A 12,498-nucleotide genomic window follows, 5' to 3' on the forward strand; every position below is an offset into this window, starting at 1 on the left:
TTAAATGCCCCAATTAACAGGAGTAGTAATGTTGGAGCACTTTGAGAAGCCATTCAGGTGTGAAAAGCGCGGCATAAAAAATGACTTTTAAACCCTTAAAAGGTACTACAAGAATGGGTCCCACACCTCAAATACATCAAAATCCTGTTTAGAAAAAAATAACACCAAGCACTTGACGCCTGACCCGTAGGTAACGCGCTGTATAAGAACAAGTAATTATTAATTATACCAAATGTCTATTGTCCATAATTTGTTTCATCTTGCAGCGTTGGAGATAGATAATAATTACGAAAGTGCCAACGTTGCACAAGTCGTCGCACAGTATGAGATTGCTCGCTTGGAGTGGGCAAAAAACAACAGTATCGAATTTCTGATGGGATTTGAAATGATTCTGTATCAGGAATACCCTGCCAAGGTAAGAGTAGTTTCCTTTATCAGTTGCTAGGGCAGTAAAAAAGAACTAAAAAATAACAAATTGTCTGCCCGGGGCTAAATGGTCATTATTGGAATTCGCTTGATTTTTTTATACAATTATTTTGGAGCCCTTTGTAAATGGGGTTTTCATTAGGTTCCCCCCCCATTATTATTATTATTATTATTATTATTATTATTATTATTATTATTATTATTATTATTATTATTATTATTATTATTATTATTATTATTATTATTATTATTATTATTATTATTATTATTATTATTATTATTATTATTATTATTATTATTATTATTATTATTATTATTATTATTATTATTATTATTATAACAAATAAATAAATAACAAAAATTAATTTGTGTCAACAGATTCTTGAGCTTCCAAGAGTCAAGGCGATTATCGCTGAGCTGAACCAGCATTTGGACCCAATTAGAGCGTGCCCTCCACCCACAAACACCCCAAATGTCTCACAGGACTCCTCAGCTGTTGTAGAAGAGTGGTTACCCGCCCACGTCAAAGCGTCGAAGAAAACAAATGCGGTGAGACTCAAAAATGATTAGTGAGAAGTTCAGGGCCGAGCGGACAAGAGCACCGAACTCAAGCTCTGCCGCTTCTGTTCAGCAGAGTGTGGGTTCGAATCCCGGTTGTGACACTTGTGTCCCTTAGCAAGACAGAATTGCTTCTCTCCACCCGGGGGGTGTTAATGTGTACCTGTGAGGGCAGAGATGGTTATTGTGATTCGTTTAGCCGAGTAGCGCATATTAATGTTGCACAGGTTGTATACTCCCTGGGAGCTGAGTTGGTTTAAGGAATGAATAAAGTTATGTCCACTCTGAAAGAATAATCATATCTCTCCACTCCTCCAACATTTTATCTACGGCTTACACATACTCTCCTTTTCATGTTCGATTTCAGAAAGGCAAATCCAACAATAAGAGTAAGAAGAAGAAAAAAAGCAAAGTTGTCGTTGAAGTCGATTTCTCGGATACATCTTCATGCGTTTCAGTCGCTGATAGTGGTGAGTGTGTTATCTTGGTTCTCCGTGGAGCATCGCGGCTGCGGCTGTGGCTGTGTGCCGATGTCTCAGGAGATTCTGTCCCCCCGGAGACGCGTCCCTAATATGGCGAACTTATGTTCAAACTGTTTATAATAGATGTTTTGAAAACCCATACACTAGATGACTAGACTTTTGTGGGTTTCAAACATGGTTTTCAGTAAATGCTGTTTTGGGGTTTTGTGGAAAAAAAGTTTGTTTTGTCATTTGAAACCAATCTGTTAATTAAAATTAAAAAGTTCATGCAAAACAAGTTTTTTTGCCCATCAGATGAAATTGTTACTACCTTAAATGTCATGTTTTCACATTCAGTGACTGATCTCTAGCCTCTAATTTTGTTCTGAATGATTTCATTTGATCAGTAGTTTCGTCTGCGAGCAACTCGCCCAGACAACAGAACCCTGCTCAACCTGGTGTCAATCCCACTAAGGTAAGACCATGGAGCAAAGCACCAGACTAACCTTGTAGATTTATATATAAAAAAAACGTTTCTGGCAAGATGTTTTGTTTTAACGAATGAAAGAAGTTCACATGATGTAGGGACTTAAACACTCTGGGACTTACACATGTTCACACTGTGTTCAAGAATAGGATTTTCGTTAAAGGGGCACGATGCCTTGGATCAGGTGAGTTGGTCTATGAAAACCGTTTGTTATAAAATTGCACGGTGTTCCTTATATGCCTTGAACTAACACGGCATGCCATTTTGCGGAGTCAATTTTTTTATTCCACAAAATGGCCGACGAAGTTAGTTCGCAAAATAAAAGGAAAACCACGCAGTTTCGAGGCATATTTGTGTGGATCATTGTACTCTACTGTTAAAACATCTTTCTAACCACATGCATTTCATGACAAACGTTTTCAAACACACTTTTCATAAACCAACTGGCCTGATCCACGGCAAAAGTGTCCCTTAAGTGTACATAACACAAGAATGTCCACACGGTGACAAATTATCAAGAACCAGGCCTCATTGGGTTTAAACCACTAGTTGAAAACCTCTTCACCACACATTGATTCCCTTAGTATTATACCCATGTCAATCATGAGTAAGCAAGATGAGCCGTTGCAAAATGTTTACCAACCAAAAAATCTATGGTATAAATGCAAGAAATTGTTAATGGCCTGACGTTCGACCCTAGCAGATTCTTTCTTGAAAGCCAAATGACAACACGGCATGAAAAGGTATCCAATTGCAACATTAGTCCAATAATTTTTCAATTTTATCATTTTTGTCCCTAGGCGTACAATGCAGCTTCAAAGTCGTCTAAATACGGTCTGGATGATTTCGGTCCAGTACCTTTGCCTACCAGGGCCAATGGTAAGTGTATTCAACTGTTTCAGAACCTCCATGCTCCAGCCAAGTAGGAATTTTGTTTTCCGTCCTGGGCCCAGTTTCATAAAGCTTGCAAGCACAAAAACTTGCTTAGCACAATTTATTTTTTCGCTAATCAAAAATAAGTTACCAGCCAGAATAACATACAGTTACCATTGCTGCGACTGGAACCTGGTCATTTCTTGCTTAGCCAAGAAATTTGCTTAGCAGAATATTCTGCTTGACAGCTTCATGAAAGCACTGTAAGCACAAAAACTTGCTTAGCACAAACAATTTTCGCTAATCAGAAATAAGTTACCAGCCAGAATAACATACAGTTACCATTGCTGTGACTGAAACCTGGTCATTTCTTGCTTAGCCAAGAAATTTGCTTAGCAGAATATTCTGCTTGACAGCTTCATGAAAGCACTGTAAGCACAAAAACTTGCTTAGCACAAACAATTTTCGCTAATCAGAAATAAGTTACCAGCCAGAATAACATACAGTTACCATTGCTGTGACTGAAACCTGGTCATTTCTTGCTTAGCCAAGAAATTTGCTTAGCAGAATATTCATGAAAATGAGCCCTGTACACGGATACAGCATCCTAGACAGAAAGAGTCTGGCACGATAAAAAAAAACATTTTCGTAGCTCAAGTTTGTTTACCCCTTCAAAGAAGCTACTAAATTTACTATATTAACATCCTAAAGCTGGATACATTTTATGGTGCCAGGGTTTTGATATCAGATGTTCTTCTTAAACCTGTTTTGGGGAGGGGGGGTGAAGTATTGCGACAAAGTTGCGTACCTTCACTTATAAACCGAAAGGATAAAATAGTTTTGTTTGATGTAGGTGCGATCCCCAAAGTGTCGTCAAGCAGCCAGAGGCCCAGAGCTTCCTCATCTACATCCACCCAGAGCAGCCAAGGGGCGACTAACACTGGGGCAGCTAGCTTCGCAACTGCGAACTCCAACAACCAAGACGACTCGCTGTACTGCGACGTCTGTAAGGTTTATTTGAATGCGGACAAACAACTGGTTCAGCATCGTGGAGGATCGAAGCACATCGCTAAGCAGGCAGAGTACATGAGGAACCAGCAGAGTGGCCTGGCAGCGGGGAAACCTGCCGAGAATTCTGCAAACTGTAAATATCTCAACTAAATTAATGGACCTTTATCACAAACTAAACCCAGATTATATGGGTTAGCCAAGTACGGTTCTTGCCTAAATTAATATTAGAATATTTGAATTTCGTGGTGAATTCGCCCAAAAATTGCAATGTGTTAGTGAATATTTTCTCGGTCACCCCTCGACCTCTCCAAACCAATATCTTACGAATATATTAGGAATGCTTACCAACGCTTGCCAATGCCTTATGAATAGCTAACGAACGTTGCCAATGCTTACGCATGCTTTACCAACGTTACCAATGTCCGCCTTCACAACATTCACTTAAATTTAGAAAGCGCTTCCTAAATTGACCAATCTTTGTAAGGAGGTGGAGAATGACTTGTGAACGTTCCAAATTTTTTACCAATGCTTACAAAGACATGGTGAATGTTCCGAGGTTTGAGCGACTGTCAAATATTTCCATTTGTAAGCACATTCGCTAGCGTATTCGCCACAGTGTGAGATCAGCATAAGTGTGAAACTCAAAAATATAGTTCTAATTTCTACTTAAATATGCATTCCGTTTGTTACAGTTCAGCAACCCAAGTTGGCGTTGAGGACATCCAACCGGTTCGATACCTTAGCTTCTGGAGCAAATTTGAGCCCAAGCCCCACCGTACAGAACTCCACGCAGTCCCCACTGGCTGCTGCAGCAGCAGCAGCAGCAGGAGCAACAGCTGCAGCAGCTACGTCAAACAGGGCCAATGGCAGGGCTGTCCAGAACGCTCAAGCTCAATCTGCCAGTGTCGGACCACCTCCGCCGAGGCTTTCGTATGAAAGTCTGGAATGGCTGAAGAAATTTACCTTCAGGTAGGTTGACTTTCATGGAATGTGGTGAGCATGATTTCGTTTTTTGTTAAATTTTTAAAAAATTGTTGAATGCAAGTCACCAGACACACAAGACCTGAATGCCACTTCAAGGTGTGGGAAACAATTTATTTTTTCCAGGGGCCGTTGCCACCTACCCCTGGGGCTGAAACAGGGTTACCCCCTTTGCAGTCCATACGGATGTAGGCTTGGATATCATCCATCAGAAGCCTGCCTGGTAGAGCAGAAAGCACTACCTCACCAACTGTTTACCTGCAATTATGGTTAAATATCTTGCTCAAGGACACAAGTGTTATGACCAGCACTCGAACCGACACTCTGCTGATCAAACACCAGAGCTTGAATCCGCCACAGAGCTTTCAAAAAGTCTGCCAAAGTTTCTGAACATTTTGGCTCTAAAAGACCATCGGTTCTTTTCAGAACCAACACTACTCAGAAGACATTTTCACTTGGTGTTATTGCAAACCTCACTGAGTCTCGTAAACTTTTTTATGTTTGATCAAAATTTATTTTTCTCTGTCTGTGTTATTTACAGACTTGCGTGTGAAAAGTGTTACGTCACCGATGCAAGCAAATATGGTTATGAGCGCCATATGTATCGACCAGACATCAAACATTTGTGTTTTGGGGGTTGGCTTGTATGCAAGCTTGGTAGTGTGTCCACACCAAAGATTGAGGTCAGTATGTCAGTCAGTTCAGTAAGATTGTGTTTGTTTGTTTGTTTGTTTGTTTTGTTTGTTTGTTTGTTTGTTTGTTTAGATGATCCTCTCATTAAGGGCACTCTGAAAACTCCCACAAGGGGATATAAACACCAAGCTGGCAACAGCCAATCTCTCTCATACGAACATTGGTTAAGCGTCTATGATTATGAATTGCACAAGTCAAGAAATTTTGATTCAGTAACTAGCGGCAATACTGATTCAGATCAATGTGGTATCAGCGGTAAGCTTGGAAGGATTCGAACCCACAACCTTGTAATTGCAAGTCCTGCAGTCTAACCACTGAACCACAGTGAGCTTGGTAGGATTCGAACCCACAACCTTGTAATTGCAAGTCCTGCAGTCCAACCACTGGACCACAGTTAGCTTGGTAGGATTCGAACCCACAACCTTGTAATTGCAAGTCCTGCAGTCTAACCACTTGACCACAGTTAGCTTGGTAGGATTCGAACCCACAACCTTGTGATTGCAAGTCCTGCAGTCCAACCACTGGACCACAGTTAGCTTGGTAGGATTCGAACCCACAACCTTGTAATTGCAAGTCCTGCAGTCCAACCACTGGACCACAGTTAGCTTGGTAGGATTCGAACCCACAACCTTGTAATTGCAAGTCCTGCAGTCCAACCACTGGACCACAGTTAGCTTGGTAGGATTCGAACCCACAACCTTGTAATTGCAAGTCCTGCAGTCCAACCACTGGACCACAGTTAGCTTGGTAGGATTCGAACCCACAACCTTGTAATTGCAAGTCCTGCAGTCCAACCACTGGACCACAGTTAGCTTGGTAGGATTCGAACCCACAACCTTGTAATTGCAAGTCCTGCAGTCCAACCACTGGACCACAGTTAGCTTGGTAGGATTCGAACCCACAACCTTGTAATTGCAAGTCCTGCAGTCCAACCACTGGACCACAGTTAGCTTGGTAGGATTCGAACCCACAACCTTGTAATTGCAAGTCCTGCAGTCCAACCACTGGACCACAGTTAGCTTGGTAGGATTCGAACCCACAACCTTGTAATTGCAAGTCCTGCAGTCCAACCACTGGACCACAGTTAGCTTGGTAGGATTCGAACCCACAACCTTGTAATTGCAAGTCCTGCAGTCCAACCACTGGACCACAGTTAGCTTGGTAGGATTCGAACCCACAACCTTGTAATTGCAAGTCCTGCAGTCCAACCACTGGACCACAGTTAGCTTGGTAGGATTCGAACCCACAACCTTGTAATTGCAAGTCCTGCAGCCTAACCACTGAAACACAGTTAGCTTGGTAGGATTCAAACCCACAACCTTGTAATTGCAAGTCCTGCAGTCCAACCACTGGACCACAGTTAGCTTGGTAGGATTCGAACCCACAACCTTGTAATTGCAAGTCCTGCAGTCTAACCACTTGACCTAGTGACTGACTCCCAACTTCAACAAACATGCTTCATGCAACAACGTCGTGTCTAAGTGTCCATTGACTAATAGTGGGTACACCAGGGTTGTTTAAAGTCAGATGTGTTGTTGATACTCTAAAACTTGCTCTCACATAAGAAACGGACTGGCTTGCGGGGCATTTAAGTTTACCAAACACAACTTTTTAGCTAGTTTACAAACTGTCTTTTGTTTTAAAAAAATTAAGGTATGGGGGAGAATTAGGCCTCGAACCAAGCCGGACTTCAATGGAATTTACACCCTGTGCAAACAATTCGAAACTGGCATCGCCTGTAAGATCGGTGAGGATTCCTGTTGGTACTGCCACAGCAAGGAGGAGATATTCGTCTGGAAAGCCGATCGAGAGGGTAACTTCAACGGGAAAGAGATCGTTGCGTATCTGCGCCACTCACAGGGCATCGGTGTGTCACGACCGCGAGAGGTCCCACCTAAACAGTCCTTAGTGAACGATGGGGAAGGGTTTAAGCTGGTGATGAAAACCAAGTCAGTGCCGAGTCTCAAACCTGGAGGTGTCCCGAGTAATGATGTAATGAGCATTAGCCAAAGAACAACCAAGACCACTACCTATCAGGAACCGGCTATTATGAAGCAACAACCCTCAGCCATCACAAACAGCGTCAGACAAGGTTATAATATCTTAATGTCAAGGGTCAGAGGTCATTTTATGTTTCTATGCGAGAGGTGTTTTGACGGGGCGCCACCGATGATGTGTCCGCGGAGCACCGCGGGACCTTACTGCAGCAACAACGACTCGCAGCACGCGTGGGAGAAGAGCAAGGTGCTCGTCAGCATCCTGGCCATGAATGGAAGGTACCGCTACCAGAAGGCTCGACCACGCCCCAAGGGAATACCAGCGAGGGCTAACCTCTGCTGGAACCTGACCAATCGCTTTGGATGTCGATTTGGCAACCCATGCAAATTTGCCCACAATGAGGTAAAAGTCACTTTATTATTTTAGATTTTTGTAATTGTTTTTTTTTATATAAAGTTCTTGGATTTTGCCCCAACAAGCATAACCAAAATAATTCCATTACCCTGAGCAAAATGCGACAATTAGAAACACACATTGAAATAAACCTTGATAAATATTACTCTAACTACACATTTTGAAGAGAGTTAATTTGTTTAAAGAACCCTCAATCCTTCTTAACCTGCAGCCGCACCCCTTTCCTCGAAGAAACACTCAAAACAATGTTTATCTCATTTGTAATTTTTCTCAAAATGTTTTCTACCAGGTTGAAATTGAGGTGTGGGAAGTTGAGCTTCTTTACTCTCTAAACAGAGAGGCCCTTGTTCAGCTTTGTGCGGAGGCCATCGCTCCACGTCCAGCACAACCGTCTGTCAAGGTGGCCACCTCAGCTCCTATCCAACCAACCCCATCCCAGCCCTCTGCCCCTAGCAAGGTAGCAGCCGCCGCGGTAGCGAAAGCAATCCCTAAGTTCACCGGCGATGTCAAGTACGTCTGCGGCATGTGTTTTCCAAGAGGGAACCAGTGCATTGGACAGAACCCGCGCAAGCCGGAGTTCTGCGCCGGCGCCAACTCGCATCCGTGGCAGCTCAAGATGGTGGTGGTGTACGAGGGCTCCAAGAAGAAGTGGGTACCTGTGAAACCACGGCACCCGTGGCTGAGGTCTGAAGTGCATCCCAAGTTGTGTCGTCACGGCGACAGCTGCCACCGTGCGTCCTGTATGTTTCCTCATCATCCCGCAGAGGGCACGCTCTGGAGATACATGGCTCAGTACAACCGTGAGTGCAAAAACAAGTTTATGTTGATACGGCTTGTGCAGATACAATGGCCAACTTTCATAAAGCTGTTAAGCAGAAAATACTGCTTAGCAAAATTATTTGCTAAGCAAAATATTAGTGAGGCACTAATTGCAACAATGCAAACTTTGTCTGGACCCATTTTCGTGGCTCTGCTTACCGCCGAATTATGTGCTTATAATCACCATTCTATGCTGTACAACTGGCAAATTTCTGTTCTTTCTGAGTAAAGCGAAGAATGCCTAGTAACGTAGAGTATGTACTATTCTTTGCTAACCAGTGAAATAAGTTTGAGGTAAGCGTGTAATTCTCTGCTCCCGTAAGCGCCGAGTCTTTGCTTATGTCAGCAGAGCTGTGAAATTGGGCCTGATGTAAAACTGCGAACCTGAAACATAATCATTTTAATAAAAAACTGTTTGTTTTTCTCTACAGTGAAATCACTTGATGAAGTAATGGCTATCAAGTTTCGACCTCCGTCGACCCCCATCAACCAGCCCTCAGCTGAGGCATCGGCCATGCCCACTGCCATGCAATCGGAGGCCTATATGCTGCAGAGTTTCTACTGCACCTACTGCGATCAACCATTCCAACAGCTGTGGAAGCTGGAGGAGCACACCAAGAGCTTGGGTCATAGGTCAAGGGTCAACTGTGACAAGGAGAGACAGTGGAAGTACCGCAGTCCACCGTGGAATGTGTTGAACGGACGATACCAGGAGTGTGAGCCGTAAGTCCGAGTGAAGCAGAGTACATTTTGTTCATTTATTCTGATTGTAAAGCCAAGGGCTCTCAATAGCCAAGAACCCAACGGAAAGAAGACAATGATAGAAGTTTAAGTATTAGATGTGGGAGGAAAACCCCTGAAAAATTTTCCTGGGAAAAGAGATTTACACATGGTTGTATACTGATTATTTATATAGACCCTTTTCGAAACCTGGCTAGATTGGCCCCGTGGTTGCTTTGACAATTTGTGTGTGCTTTGCGTATGCGCTCAGGGCTTCAGACGAGAGGATGGAGCCTGAAGCCAAATCCAAAGCCAAAGCCGTAGTTTCAAAAAGGGCCATAGTTTCTTCCTAACGATCTCTTTGCAAAATCACAACCTCTTTCCTTTATCAGACACAAGAGGCGACAGTGCACCTTCTCCCAGTCCCCCGCCGAGAACAACAACTGCACCCGGGCACACACCCTGGAAGAGCTTGAGGAATGGCGGGAAAGACATCAATACCGAATGATGAAGATGAAGAAAGCCAAGGAACAGAAACTGTTCGCTTTCATGGATGAGATTCTAACAAAATACAACTACTCCACCGAGGAAATGAGTGTGGTTGGTTGAAAGTTATTTTTATTTATTTATAAATTCTTGAAAAACAAGTATTAGAGTATTAAAGGTAGTGGACACTATTGGTAATTACTCAAAATAATTATTAGCATAAAACCTTACTTGGTACCGAGTAATGGGGAGCTGTTGATAGTATAAGACTTTGTGAGAAGCGGCTCCCTCTGAAGTAACGTCGTTTTCGTGGAAGAAGTAATTTTCCATGAGTTTGATTTTGAGACCTCAGAATTAGATTTTGAGGTCTCGAAATCAAGCATCTGGAAGCACACAACTTTGTGTGACAAGGGTGTTTTTTCTTTCATTTTTATCTCGCAACTTCGACAACCGATTGAGCTCAAATTTTCACAGGTTTGTTATTTTATGCATATGTTGAGATACACCAACTCTGAAGGCTAGTCTTTGACAATTACCAATAGTGTCCACTGCCTTTAAGTGAGAAATAATCTTTTTCATCACAATCTTTCCTCACAATGTTTTATACTATCAACGGCTCTCTGTTGCTCATTACCAAGTAAGTTTTTATGCTAATATATATTTTAAGTAATAAACTTGCAGAGTCTATCTCAAAGGCTATAAATGACAACACAACACACAGGTATAAAAGTGTTTAATCTTTTTTTTAAAGATCACTGAGGAGCTACCAGGCATCCGGGTCGACTGCGAACAGGAACTGAACAAATTTCTCAAGATTAAGAGGAAGTCTGACTCAGTCTTCACTTTCACTTGGAAGTTCCTGATCAAGTCCAAGAAGCAGGTAAAGTCCATTTCACACGAGAGCAATTTAGCAAGGGACCCTTGCTAAATGGTTGCAAAATGTACCTCATGTGAAAGGACAACCATTTTTTTTCTCTATTGCAATACCTTGTCAAACACTGCTACATTTTACAACCATGCTAAAATTAAGCAAGGGACCCCAGTTAAATTGCGGTGGTGTGAATAGCACTTAAAATGAGCAGAATGCGAGGAAAGATACCACTTTGCTAACTCGACCACACAGTGAAGTAGTTACAGGAACGTTTAGGGGTTTGTACACTCTATATTTTGTTTGCTCATCCCATAACCTAACAAACATTTTCTTGTAATGGCTGTCCAGAAAGTCTTAAAGCGTGTGGGACTCCTCTACGACCAACATCGACTTCACTTCTACTTGTCGGACCCTAAGGGTGAGGATATACCACAGGTGTGTCCGGGAAACCGCATCGCCGAAGGAGACGGAGAGACGTATCGCGTCAGCGTCATCTTTCACTCCAGGATGCTGGGTAGCTTCAACCAATGGGTGCTCTTCGACTTCGGTAGTGAACCGGTACTGGTTCGAAAATTGGAGGTAAGAAAAAAGATAACAAGCAAAAGCTTGCCAACCGTCACTGGGACAATGTAAAGTTGCAATCACTTTCTAAATACATCCAAAATAATAGCAATGGTTAAAAAACCTTTATTTATTTTAAAGAAATCTTGTCAGTTCTCTCTGTTTGACAAGTAGATCATTGGCCTAAAAGAAAAGTTTCTGAAGCCGTTTTTTGTTAATGTAATTTTGTTCACCAAGGGGTATAAATGGGTACCTGCGAGGGTAGAGGTTGTTATTGTGTAAGAAAAAGCCACTGGAGCACCACGGGAGCTCGGGGCTGTATACTCCCCAGGGAGCTGAGAAAGAATAAAGGGATGTTATTGGCCAAATGACCAGTAGACTAATGTAAAGTGCATTGAGACGGTTATTGTGAAATGCGCTATATAAGAACTAGTTATTATTACAAAGTTATTGACTTCTTATCTCTAAGGCTCATGTGGGTTCCGAGGAGCATTTTGAAACCTTCAAGAAGATACAGAGAGAGAAGAAGATTCAGACGTGGGACAGCAGCAACTGCGAGATTGTCAAGTTCCCGGACGATGTCAGGACGCCGCCCGACGTCGCGCTGTTTGAGAAGAAGATCCTGGCTGCGTACAAACCCCCGGCGTCGTTGAGTATTGACGATATTGAGCTAGGAAGACTCGACCGTGATAATTACAAACTGCACATGCAGAAGATGTTGCACCTGGAGGAGCGAGAACAGACTAAGCGAATCGCAAGGTAATGACTTTTCCAGATTTTCAATCAATTAATTACTTGATCAAAATAATTTAATGTAAAAATAAGTCTTATGCATGTAGTGCAGGTATCTACCAACAAGGTACTCGGGCGCTTGTTATACACAATTTTATAGAAAGAAGTTATTGAAGTTGTGAATTATGAGACTGAATAGTACGTAGCACTGTATAAGGGTTTACAAGGTGCTATGGTGCATTTAACGGCCACGAACACAGGGGCGAACCCCTTCTCTTTTCGATAAGTGCACTGGGTTCTGTGCGGTACACAACAAATGGGCCCAACGGCTTTACGTCCCATCCAAAGGACGAAGCAACGGTTAAGTGTCTTGCTTAAGGGCACAAGTGTCACGACTGAGACTCGTA

The 12,498-nt window shown here is 42.6% G+C and overlaps 1 protein-coding gene across 6 annotated transcripts in view; it reads left to right on the forward strand.

Annotated features, from left to right (window-relative positions):
• Positions 1–12,498, forward strand: part of LOC117291425 — a 39,701-nt gene that overhangs the window by 8,902 nt on the left and 18,301 nt on the right. For 4 of the 6 annotated variants that reach the window (XM_033773089.1, XM_033773088.1, XM_033773091.1 and 1 more), the window contains 15 exons: positions 267–415; positions 805–975; positions 1,352–1,454; positions 1,853–1,920; positions 2,733–2,811; positions 3,659–3,949; positions 4,509–4,785; positions 5,339–5,480; positions 7,144–7,890; positions 8,192–8,702; positions 9,153–9,444; positions 9,834–10,041; positions 10,679–10,807; positions 11,147–11,377; positions 11,829–12,118. In XM_033773089.1, coding sequence (XP_033628980.1) covers positions 267–415; positions 805–975; positions 1,352–1,454; positions 1,853–1,920; positions 2,733–2,811; positions 3,659–3,949; positions 4,509–4,785; positions 5,339–5,480; positions 7,144–7,890; positions 8,192–8,702; positions 9,153–9,444; positions 9,834–10,041; positions 10,679–10,807; positions 11,147–11,377; positions 11,829–12,118 — 3,688 coding nt within the window. The remainder of the gene's footprint in view (positions 1–266; positions 416–804; positions 976–1,351; positions 1,455–1,852; positions 1,921–2,732; positions 2,812–3,658; positions 3,950–4,508; positions 4,786–5,338; positions 5,481–7,143; positions 7,891–8,191; positions 8,703–9,152; positions 9,445–9,833; positions 10,042–10,678; positions 10,808–11,146; positions 11,378–11,828; positions 12,119–12,498) is intronic. The other 2 variants (XM_033773090.1, XM_033773092.1) reach the window with 2 other exon arrangements.

Source organism: Asterias rubens, chromosome 6 (genome assembly GCF_902459465.1).
Source record: "Asterias rubens chromosome 6, eAstRub1.3, whole genome shotgun sequence".
Taxonomy (NCBI): Eukaryota; Metazoa; Echinodermata; class Asteroidea; order Forcipulatida; family Asteriidae; genus Asterias; species Asterias rubens.